This window comes from Mobula hypostoma, chromosome 11, assembly GCF_963921235.1.
Source record: "Mobula hypostoma chromosome 11, sMobHyp1.1, whole genome shotgun sequence".
NCBI classification, from domain to species: Eukaryota; Metazoa; Chordata; class Chondrichthyes; order Myliobatiformes; family Myliobatidae; genus Mobula; species Mobula hypostoma.
In genome coordinates, this window is record NC_086107.1 from 34,020,832 (window position 1) to 34,032,921 (window position 12,090).

A 12,090-nucleotide genomic window follows, 5' to 3' on the forward strand; every position below is an offset into this window, starting at 1 on the left:
TTCAAGTTAAAATTAGAATTTGATCTTATTGCAACTATTCTGTATGGCAAGTACTGTAAAGATTGGAAAGGCTGGGGCTGTTTTCTTTGGCACAAACAGTGTGTAAAATCACATGAGTTTTAATAGCGTAAACAAAGAACTCATTTGCTTTTGTTAGTGGATTAAGTTATTTGGCATAATTAGTTGTAACTACCTGAAACAGCAGAAGAGGTAAAAGCCTTCATGACATGTCACAAAAGCATATGCAGAAGTGAATTGCAAATCACAAGGATCTACTAAGGAACATCTGCTAACAGATTTGCGAATACCTTCCACAACCTGAAAAGCAACTAGCTCCAACCAGTACCAAGCCTCCAGTTCTTAAAAAGGAATGAAGCATTGAATTAAACATTTTTGTACAACGCACAAAGCACTGGAGGAACTTAGTGAATCAGACAACATCTATGGAAGGAAATAGTCAATATTTTGGATTAAAACCCATCATCTGAACACAAATCTAGATGAAAAATGTTGACCCAAAATGTCAACTGTCCGGTTCTTCCATAGATGCTATCTGACCCGCTGAGCTCCTCTGCCACTTTGCGTATGGCTCCAGGTTCCAGCGTCTGCAGTCCCTTCTGTCTCCATTTCTACACAATGCTACACAACACAAGAAATGCAACACTGGGGTATAGTTGCAGGCACTTAACTAGGAACAGTTCCCAGATCCATTGATGCTGGCCTTCAGAAATCTGAGAATAGCCCCTAGACCAAATAATGTCTGACTGTGTCATGAGTTCTAAAAGCCAGAACTGAGGCAAAACAGATCTGATCCTATTGCGAAAAGAAGTTCTTTATCGCTGTAATCTCGTCAAGATTAGTGAAGGCAGCCACAAACCTTAACTGATAATACAAGGAAGATCACGATAATCACCCTTTAGCAGATGTTCGAGTGCCCAGCTGACAGCTGATACTAACTATAATATTGGAGCAATTCAAAGATAGGTAATAAGAAATAAAAGGAGTAATGACAATAAGATAGTGTCATGTTCATGTAATATTTCCATTTTCTGGATTTCCTTAGCATTTAAAAATCTATTTTCTGTCTTGAATATACTTTGAGCTTCCACAATCCTAACCATCTTCTACTGAAGAAAATGCATCTCATCTGAATACCCTGAACCCCCACCTTCTTATTGTGAGATTCTAACTCTTCGTTCTAGATACGTCAGCCAGACAAACATCAATCTCACAAAAACTCAGTTCAGCCCCTAAAAAAAAGTTGAGTGTTTCATCGAGATCATCTCTCATCTTCTAAACTCAAGGGAGCAGGCAGGCTCAGGTTGGCAAACTGTTACTAATGGAGTACAGCAAACACCAGTGCCTGGGTCCCAGATTTTCAAAATCTATACAGTATCAATGATTTGACTGAGGGAACTAAGTGCCATTTTTCCAAGTTTGCGAATGATAAACTAAGTAAAACTGGGAGAATATAAAAAGGCTAAAGGGATAAAGACCATCTAATTGAGAGGACAAGAATATGGCAAATGGAATATGGTATGGGAAAATGTGATATTGTCTACTTAATGCCCAAGACCGAAAAGCAGAGAATTTCCTTTAGAAGACTTCTTTAAGTCTTCAAAAGACTTAATTTCTAAGTCTAAATTTCTTTAGACTAAATACTAAGTAGCATTGATCGCCAATGTGATTCACTGAAAGTTGGCATACAGATGCAGGTAACAGTTAGGAAGGCCTTAGTTAGGAAAAGATTTGTATACAAAAGCCAAAATGTTTTACTGCAGATCTACAGGGGTTTAAGACCATAAGATATAGGAGTAGAATTAGGCCACTTTGCCCACTGAGTCTGTTCCGCCATTTCATCATGGCTGATCCATTTTCCTTCTTACCCCCAAACTCCGGCATTCTCCCTGTTTATATTCTAGTCCTCTCAAAATAAATGCTAACATCACATCTGTCTTCCTCACCACCAACTCAACCTGAAAATTAACATTTAGGGAATCCTGCATGAGGACTCCCAAGTCCCTTTGCACCTGAGATTTTTAAATTTTCTCTCCAATTAAAAAATAGTCTACCCTTTTATTTCTTATATCAAAGTGCATGACCATCTTCTTTTTCTTCGGTTGTCCATTGAAATCTGATGACAACGTCCACTTCTTCAACGGTGAGATCTTTGATGACTATATAGTCCTATCCTGGACTCACAAGCTCTATTGCAGGTGGGACATGTATATGTGATGGTGGTGGTGGTAGTGGTGGCAACCATGGCTGCATTTCTCCTGGCTCTCTTCTGCTGTCTTCTGGTTGTTCTTTCCATCTCCAGAATACGAACCCCGTCCCTACACAGCTGTCTCCAAGTGGTACGGTCAGCAGCAACCTCCTCCAGGTCCTCGGGTCTGATCTTGCACTTCCTTAAAGCATTCTTCATCTGATCCTTATAGCGCTTCTTCAGCCCTCCAGCTGAGCGTCGACCATGATGCAGCTGGCCGTATAACACTGTGGGGTAGCCGACATGAGGATATCCTCATCACGTGCCCCAGCCACTGCAGCTGGCGCTGGGTGATCATGGCCTCAGTACTTCTACAGATGGTCTTTACAAGTATTTCAATGTGAGGCACACGCTCACGCCAGGTAATTCCCAGGATGCATTGGAGGCAGCTTATGTGGAAGCACTCCAAGGACTTGATGTGACGCCTGTAGGTTACCCAAGCTTCTACTCAGGTGACCATAGGAGGACAAGAGTCCGAGCCCCTCCTTGTACGCACAGAGGTGAGGCAGGGGTGTGTGCTAGCACCAGCGCTCTTTAACATCTTCCTCTTGTGTGTTACCAAGCTTCTCCAAAACGAGGTTGAAGACAGCAGCTATGTGGCAGTGGATGTCAGATTAGATGGCAACCTCTTTGACATCAGGAGACAGACCATACACTTCCTGACACTATATTCCATTTGACACTTCTTTGCACATTTTCCGAATACGTCCAAGTCCTTTTTTTAGCCTCTCCGTTTCCTCAAAACTATCCACCTCCCCCACCTATCTTCATATCATCTGCAAACTTGGCCACAAAGCCATCAATATCATCTAAATCATTGATATTTAACGTAAAAAGCAGTCCCAACATAGACCCTTCTGGAACACCACTAGTCACTGACAGCCAACCAGAAAAGGCTTCCTTTACTCCCATTCTTTGCCTTCTGCCAATCAGTCACTGCTTTATCTATGCTAGAATCTTTCCTGTAATGTCATGGGCTCTAAATGTGTTAAGCAGACTCATGTGTGGCACCTTGACAAAGGCCTTCTAAAATTCCAAAAACACAGCAACCACCAATTCTCCTTCATCTATCCTGCTTCTTATTTCTTCAAAGAATTCCAAAAGATTTATCAGGCAAGATTTTCTCCTCAAGGAAACCATGCTAACCATGTTGCCATTTATTTCAAGGGGAATAGAATATAAAAGCAAAAAGATAATGCTGAGGCTTTATGAGACACTAGTCACGCCACACATGCAGTATTGTCAACAGTTTTGGGCCCAACATCTCAGAAAGGATGTGTTGTCATTGGAGAGAGTTCAGAGGAGGTTCACGACAATGATTCTGGGAATGAAGAAGTTAACATATGAGAAGCGCTTGGCTTGTAGTCACTGGAATTTAGAAGAATGTGGGGAGAATCTCATTGAAACCTACCGAATGTTGAAAGGACTAGGTAGGGTGGATGTGGAGAGGATGTTTCATATGGTGGGGGTATCCAGAACTAAAGGGCATAGACTCAAAATTGAGGGGGCAACCTTTTAGAACAGAGGTAAGGAGGAGTTTTAGCCAGAGAATAGGGAATCTGTGGGGCGTAAGTTGATAGTTTTCTGATCGGTCAGGGTATCAAAGGATATGGCGAGAAGGCAGGTGTATGGGGCTGAGCGGGATCCGGGATCAGCAATGATGGAATGGCGGAGCAGACTCGATGGGCTGAATGGCCTAATTCTGCTCATGTGCTTTATGGTCTTAGGCCTATTTTGTCATGTGCCTCCAAGTACCCTGAAACAACATCCTTAACAATTGACTCCATCATCTTCCAGACCACTGAGGTCAGATTAACTGGCCTATAATTACCTTCCTTCTGCCTCTCTCCCTTCTTGAAGAAAGAAATTTGCAATTTTCCAGTCCTCTAGAATCATTCCAGAATCTATTGATTCTTGAAAGATCATTACTAATGCCTCTACAATCTCTTCAGCCACCTCTTTCAGAAATCTTCACTGAGTGGGGAATCTTTGGAACTCTCTACCCAAAGAAATTGTGGAAGCTCACTCTTTGAGATAATTCAAAACCGAGATTAATAGATGTGCCAATAGTAAGAGAATCATAGGATATGGAAATCGTGCAGGAAATAGCGCGGAGGTAGAAAATATGGCATAATCTTGTTGAATAGTGGAATAGCCTCAGAATGTCAAATGGCCTACTCTTGCTTCTATTACCCTTGTTCTTCCTATATGCCAAAAGAACTGCCTCTGCGTAAAAAAAAAATCTGATACAAGTCAATGCAGTGATAAGTTAACATAACTCCTAAGTACCTCCGGTTCATATCTTGTCTCTTCATCATCCTTAGATGATTGTCCTCCCTTCTCAGGAGAGTTTGTCAGTATTTTCTTCATATCTATACATTTTTCAGCATCTTCTGCTATGTCCGCAATGGTCGGAGGTACTGTATTTTGTTCCTTTGTGTCCTCTGGAAATAAAAAGGCTTTAATATTTACTCAGCGATTTAAATACTACATTTGTTCATAAGTCAAACAGCTTGACAATACGGTCCATCAAAAAGCAAGCAATGTATCATTTTACTAAATAATCTAAGTGATGAAAAGGCAGGCAGACCTCTAAATCAACACATTGAATCATGCTAAGTTCTAGGTGTCAAATCAATCGAATTAAATCAGGTTTAATTATCATTCAAGCCATACATAGATACAGCTGAATGAGACAGCATTCCTTAGACGCCAAGGTGCAAAACATTCAAAAATAACAAGCAAACATTAAAAAAAAAGTGAGTAACAAATTCAAAGAAGCATATTCAGTAAAAAAAACATATACTCCAAGACCCGGAGCGACAATGTCCAGCAATCTCCCGACAGTATACAGACGCACGCAATCCAGCCTGTCATTCCACCACTCAAACACGGAAGAGCCACACTGAAGGGCAAGGCTAGGCCACAGCCGAGCTCAACCATGTTGTAGTACTTCCACATTTCTCAGTTGATCCACTGCAGCAGACAAACCCAAGGCTTGTGGCCTAGTTCTCATTATAAACAAGGCTACATAGCTCCCATGTCAACCGTCCCTCCATCAGACCAGGGTAACAAGCCTGCAGTAATTTACATTATCACTATCCAAGAGTCTTGCAATCGCAAGAGAAACGTCTAAGACAATCTTCCACGGATATACAGCACCAACTTCGATGCTTCTGAGCAGCAACATGGTCTGCAGCCAGGTCATCTCCTCCGAACCCAAACCAGCTCCTCCAACATCCCAGTGGGCTCCTCCGATATACCCACAAAATGTTTCAGCCTGAAACCCTTCCAGGGCCTGCCGAAGGATCTCGGCTTGAAAAGTCCACTGTACTTTTTTCCATAGATGCTGCCTGTCCTGCTGAGTTCATCCAGTATTTTGTTGCTTAGACTTTCAGCATCTGCAGATTCTCTCCTGTTTGTCCTCCGATATCCCTACCAGCTCCTCCGACACACCGGCAGGCTCCTCCAATATCCTGTCTAGCTTCTCCAATATCCCAATCAGCCCCCTCGACACCTCACCCAGTTCTCTCTCCAACACTGGGGCTGGCCCCTTCTACACCTCACCCGGCTCCGCTGCCGACACCAGTCCAACTACTCAGATCAACGAGCAGCTCGCTGATGGAGTAGCCCTGCAGTACTCGATGTTCTTGGAGTAGAACTGTCTTTCGATTGTAAAAAAACAAATTTTACGAAGAATAAAACACCTTTGGTTAGCCCCCGAGAAGCCATTGCATTCGCACATGCTGCCATCTTACAGGAAGATTTTACGTGTCAGGATTTTAGTGTGGATTCCTCAATGCAATATTAGTGTGGTGACATTTTGTTGCACCATTATCCTAGAAAATCCCTTCTGCCATTTTGCCCTCTGCCATTTATGAAAAAGAAGAACAAATTCAGTTTTCCTTGGGATGAGTGCCTTATGACCTTTGCTATGTTGCAGAAAATACTAATAATTTCTCCAATAGAAACTTATAACGTACCTAAGATTAGAAATTCAGTTTGGAGGAAGACAGGGATTTAGATTTCCATTTGTGAAGACCAATAAATCTCAAGCACAGTTACAAAATCTAAATTTTAAAAATGGACTGTTAATTCTATCTAACAAAAACTGAGGCACCTTTAAGTGAATTGATATACAGAGGGATTTTGGAGTCCAAGTCCAGAGTTCCTTGAGAGTGGCAAAACAAGTAGATAAGATAACAACAGGAATTCTGCAGATGCTGGAAATTCAAGCAACACACATCAAAGTTGCTGGTGAACGCAGCAGGCCAGGCAGCATCTATAGGAAGAAGCGCAGTCGACGTTTCAGGCCGAGACCCTTCGTCAGGACTAACTGAAGGAAGAGTCACTCTTCCTTCAGTTAGTCCTGACGAAGGGTCTCGGCCCTGAAACGTCGACTGCGCTTCTTCCTATAGATGCTGCCTGGCCTGCTGCGTTCACCAGCAACTTTGATGTGTGTTGCTAGATAAGATAACAAATGCATTACAAAGTATTCCTGCCTTCATTAGCCAGGGTATTGTGTACAAAAGTCAGTAAGTCAAATGGCAGTTGTATAAACCTTTGGCTAGACCACATATGTGGTATTGCTTACAGTCCTGCATGTCCCATTGCACTTGGCGATAAAATGTTTCAAGCAGGAATCCACAGTCTCAATCCCCTCAAGGGAAAAACAGAATAGACCAGGGGAGTTAAGGGATGCCAGAATCATAGCCATCTCCAAGAAAGAAGAGAAATCTAGATGTGGATTTATTTCTCCTAATAATAAAAGTCAAAGTCATTATCAGGGTTCTTTTGAAAGGTCTCCTCCCAGTGGGAAAAACCAATCGTGAATTACAGAATGGGCTCTATCCAATTGCAGCCATAATGCCACAATCTTCACATGCAACTCCAAGAAAAATCCAGAAAGCAGCAGCATACTCTACATATGGCCTTAACAAAGCTTTGAACCTTTGAATCTAGGAGGCACTGTGGAACACACTCCTTAAATTAGGCTACCCACAGAAATTCAACTCCCATCTTACTTTGGATTCATGACAGCACAAAAACAGCACGGGAGGAAAATGGATCAGCCATGATGACATGATGCAGCAGACTCAATGGGACAAATAGCATGATTCTGCTCCTGTGTGTTATGGTCTCATAAAAATTCACCATGAGAACCTCTCATATCAGAAACCACCTCTCTATTGCCTTTGGTCAAATGAGGAAAAGCTCATGGCATACTGGAGATCCCTGCATTCCTGGATGGGCAATAGATGGCATCTCAGGGCACTGGATGAAATACCACTAACACACCTCAGCAAAATCCCCCAAGTTCATTGGAAGGATAAGCAAAACAGCATCATTGTGCTCATTCAGGCCAACATCCCCAGCATCAAGGCTCTGATGCACTCAGACCATTACGCAGGGAAAACTATGTCATTTGCAGGCCCAACACAAGTCCCATAATCCAATCCACAGTCTTCATTAGCCACTCTCTGTTCAGAGACAGTTATAAATAGATAATAAATGTTGGCCTAGAAAGTGATGCCCACATCCTGTCAATGAATAAAATAAATACTAAATTTTAATCCAATTTGACAGAGCTGCTTACCTTTTCTAAGGTGAATAAAAGATTCCAGAAATTCCTCATATGTTTGTTCATGGCTCCTGCAAAACTTTTCCAAAGCTTCACAAGTTATACCTTCCTTCTCCATTGTTGAAAGAGTCATAAACAATAGTGTATCTTATGCATTACTCTGGAATAGAAAGGAAATGGTGTAAAAGACATAAACGCACCAAAATTCACAGATATTTTCAGCAAATCTAAGGCGAGGGTGGGGGGCATTGAGAGGAAAGAAGTCTCCATATCAAATCAAATGTCCAAGCGTTTTAATTCCAAATGCTTTAGGTTAAATTAAATTTGATGACTATTTAACAGGAATTGCTAACTAAGTGGTTATCTTTTAATTGACATTGTTCCAGATTAGTTGGAAAAGAATGGAAATCAAAATTGCATTTACCATGCTCTCAAGAACAAATAAATTATAACTACATTGCAAACATTTTTACTGTGCAAGACTGTAATATAGAGACATTTTGGACACAATAGAATCTCATAAACTGCAAATTTGATGAATGATCAGCATTCCCTTTTAGATATCATCCACTCATTGAAACATTTGCTCCTCCAAATGTTAAATCCAACTGCATGGAAGGTTGGTCAGGTAGGCATTCAAGATGAGGTCATAAATTGGATTAGACACTGGCTTTGTGGGAGAAGCCAGAGAGAGATGGTAGATAGTTGCCTCTCTGACTGGAGGCCTGTGACATGTGGAGTGCCACAAGGACTGGTGCTGGATCTGTCATTGTTTGTCATCTATATCAATGATCTGGATGACAATGTTGTTAACTGCATCAGCATATTTGCAGGGATGACATCAAGTTTAGGGTGGAGTGGACAGCAAGGAAGACTATCAGAGCTTGTTGCAGGATCTAAACCAGCTGGAAAAATGGGCTAGAAAATGACAGATGGAATTTAATGCACTTCAGTAGGACCAACCAGGTAGGTCTTACACAGTGAACAGTAAGGTATGGAGGAGTGCAGTAGTACAAAGGGATCTGAGAATACAGGTCCATAATTCACTGAAAGTGGCAGCAGAGGTAGATAGAGTCATAAAGAAAGTTTTTGGCACATTGACCTTCATAAATCAAAGTACTGAGTACGAGATGGGATGTTATACTGAAGTTTTATAAGACGTTGGTGAGATCTAATTTGGGGTATTAAGTGCAGTTTAGGTCACCTGCCTATGGGAAGTATGTAAATTAGGTTGAGAGAGTATAGTGACAATTTACAAGGATGTTGCTGGGACTGGAAAACCTGAGTGATAAGGAAAGGTTGAACAGCTTAGGACGTTATTCCTTGGAACATAGAAAATTGAGTGGAGATTTGATAGAGATATACAAAATAATGAAGGGTACATATAGGGTAAAAAGTAAGCAGGCTTTTTCCACTGAGGTTGGGTGGAACTAAAACTGGAGGTCATAGTTAAGGGTGAAAGGTGAAAAGTTTAAGGTGAACATGAGGGGAAACCTTTTCGGAGGGGTGTGAGAGTGTGAAACAAGCTGCCAGCACAGGTGGTGCATATGCAAGCTTGATTTCAACGGTTAGGAGAAGTTGGAAAATTTACGTGGGTGGTAGAGGTATGGAGGGCTATGGACCCGGTGCAGGATGATGGGAGTAGGCAGTTTAAACGGTTCGGCACGAACTAGGTGCGCCGAAGGCCAGTTTCTATGCTATGCTTTTCTATGACTCCTTGCATACATGGCCAATCAATCCTGAACCTATTATTTTCTGAATACTGATAATTCAGGAATTATGGCAAACATACTTACATAAGTACAGATCTGAATAAAAACTAGTGAACAAATATAAATATGTCTGATATATTGATAGCTTTTATCTTCAGTGAGCTGGAATGTAAAGGGAGAATTAATGTGAGTTTTATAAAAAAGTATAGAAAGAATCGTATATTTTGAGTATTGAGTATTTGACAATTGGAAAAACTCACAAAGCAAATAATAAATCTGAATATACCTTATGTTTTCAAAATTAATTGTTTTTAACAATGAAACAAGGATACTAAATCACAAAGCACTTAAAAACATAACAGATAAAATCTATTACAGAGCAGGTATCCAACTTCTGCAATTTTTTTCCTCTGGGGAATCATGAATGAACCAGTACGAAATGTTTACATGAAGCAATCTCAATGATTTATGCAAAACTTGGTGGTTTGGTAACAGGAAGCATTCGTATCTATTGTCTGACTTCTAGCATTGATAACTAAGTTAGGATACATAGAAAACTGATGCCATGTTTTTAAAGCTTGTCCGAAAAAGTAGTAGAAAACATCTTTAGATAAATTACCCAATTTATGTGTTGATGTTATAACTGACATCGGACGTGAAAGTGATCCCCTGCAGAAAACATGCTATCAAGTAAGTGATCAAATTATTTCTTTCCAGTGTGGCTGTATTTTACAAATAATTGTGTAGGAATGCAAATAGAACTAAATCAATTGTTTATGATCTTTTATTGAGCTATTTTTACACAAGTGCAATTTTCCTCTAAAGGACTGAAGAACTTGCAATTATAATTCTGTGCTTCATACACGATGATGTTCTAAAATGTGTCTCTGTCAATAAAATATAGATACTGCAAACAGCAACTTAGATGTATCTTCTTTTGTGGTACTAACTGAGGAGGAAAAATACTGGTTAGTAAACTGGAAGAACTTGTAATTCCTGTTCAAAAAAAATGCCATGGTCTATGGAATCATGTAGCCCACCTGGTCCACAATAACCATTAGAAGCCCATTTACACTAATCACACTTAAACACTCCTCTCCCTGTCTCATGAAGTCCCATTCACTATCCAGCTGAGGGACATGATAGAAAACTGGAAGAGCGAGCCCTACAAGTCACATGGAGACACAAAATACTCTGCAGATGCTGGGGTCAAAGCAACACTCACAACATGCTGGAGGAACTCAGCAGGTCGGGCAGCATCCATGGAAACGATCAGTCAATGTTTCGGGCCGGAACCCTTTATCAGGACGGAGTCACATGGAGAACATGCAAACTCTATACAGACAGCACTGAAAATCAGGAATGATTCTGGGTCACAGGCACTGTGAGACAGCGGTTCTACCAGCTGTGCCACTGGGCTGACCACAAAAGTGGGACTTTGTTAACCCACAATTCCTCTTAATCCCAATATCAGCTAGAAGGACAAGGGCAGCAAAAGCATGAGAGTTGCCCTCCAAGCCACATACCATCCTGACTTAGAAACACTGTATACCAGTACTTGTTCCGGTAAGATGGCAGCGCGCACAGATGCAGCCGCTTCTATGGGGTCAACCAAAGGTTTTATTGTCTTGTTAAATCGGCTTGTTACATTCCTAAGACCCTGCTGGACATTAAGAACTTGAAGTACTGCAGGTCTACTCCATCAGCAAGTTGCTCGTTGATAGAGAATCTAAAGGAGCTAGACTTGGTGAGGACCATGGTGGCATGGAATGCTGCAAGTGCAATTCATTAGTATCTTGGCGAACGGCCGGGAGGCTGCATGACCTCAGTCACAGTGAGGACAAGGCCTCAAGCTGCGGTGTCGCCTGTTTGCAACGGGCCAGGGGGAGGCATCGGAGTTGGGCGCGCTTCATGGGAGACCAGAGGCGGTGTGTGCAGCATTCACCATGGATTCGGCGCTGTCCTCCATTGCTCACTCGGCAGAAGGAAAACCATATTGTGTTTGACTGCAGACTACTGCGACACTCACAGACTCAGCCACATGGACTTTTTTTTTTGTATTTTACTGCTATTTTATATGTGCTATATGTGCCTTGTGCTGTATATGACTACTGGTACTGTATTCTGTACCTTGGCTCCAGAGTAACACTGTTTTGTTTAGCTGTATTCATGTATGGTTGAATGACAATTAAACTTGAACTTGATCATGGTTTCTTCACCACCACTGGGTCAATAGCATGGACCTCTCTCCTTAATGGCATTGTGGGTATATCCATATCTCAAGGACTGCTGCAGTTCAAGAAGGCAGCTCGCCACCACCACCTTCTCAAAGGCAATGAAGGATGGATAATTAAAGCTGGTTCCACTGCAAAGCCCACATCCCTGAAATCAGGGGTTCCTAACCTGAGTCCATGGACCCCTTGCTTAATGGTATTGGTCTATGGCATAAAAAAAGGTTGTGAACCCCTGCCTTAAATAAATAAAAAAAGATTTAGCAAACATGAACACATTTCCCTTTATCAAGCCCTCAC

The 12,090-nt window shown here is 41.5% G+C and overlaps 1 protein-coding gene across 4 annotated transcripts in view; it reads right to left on the reverse strand.

Annotated features, from left to right (window-relative positions):
- Positions 1-12,090, reverse strand: part of iftap (intraflagellar transport associated protein) — a 44,937-nt gene that overhangs the window by 15,346 nt on the left and 17,501 nt on the right. For 3 of the 4 annotated variants that reach the window (XM_063063156.1, XM_063063158.1, XM_063063155.1), the window contains exons 2-3: positions 7,863-8,007; positions 4,556-4,710 (exon numbers count right to left, since the gene is read on the reverse strand). In XM_063063156.1, the coding sequence (XP_062919226.1) occupies positions 4,556-4,710; positions 7,863-7,980 (273 nt within the window). In that variant the 5' untranslated portion in view covers positions 7,981-8,007. Of the gene's footprint in view, positions 1-4,555; positions 4,711-7,862; positions 8,008-9,643; positions 9,722-12,090 lie in introns of all 4 variants that reach the window. The other variant, XM_063063157.1, reaches the window with a different exon arrangement.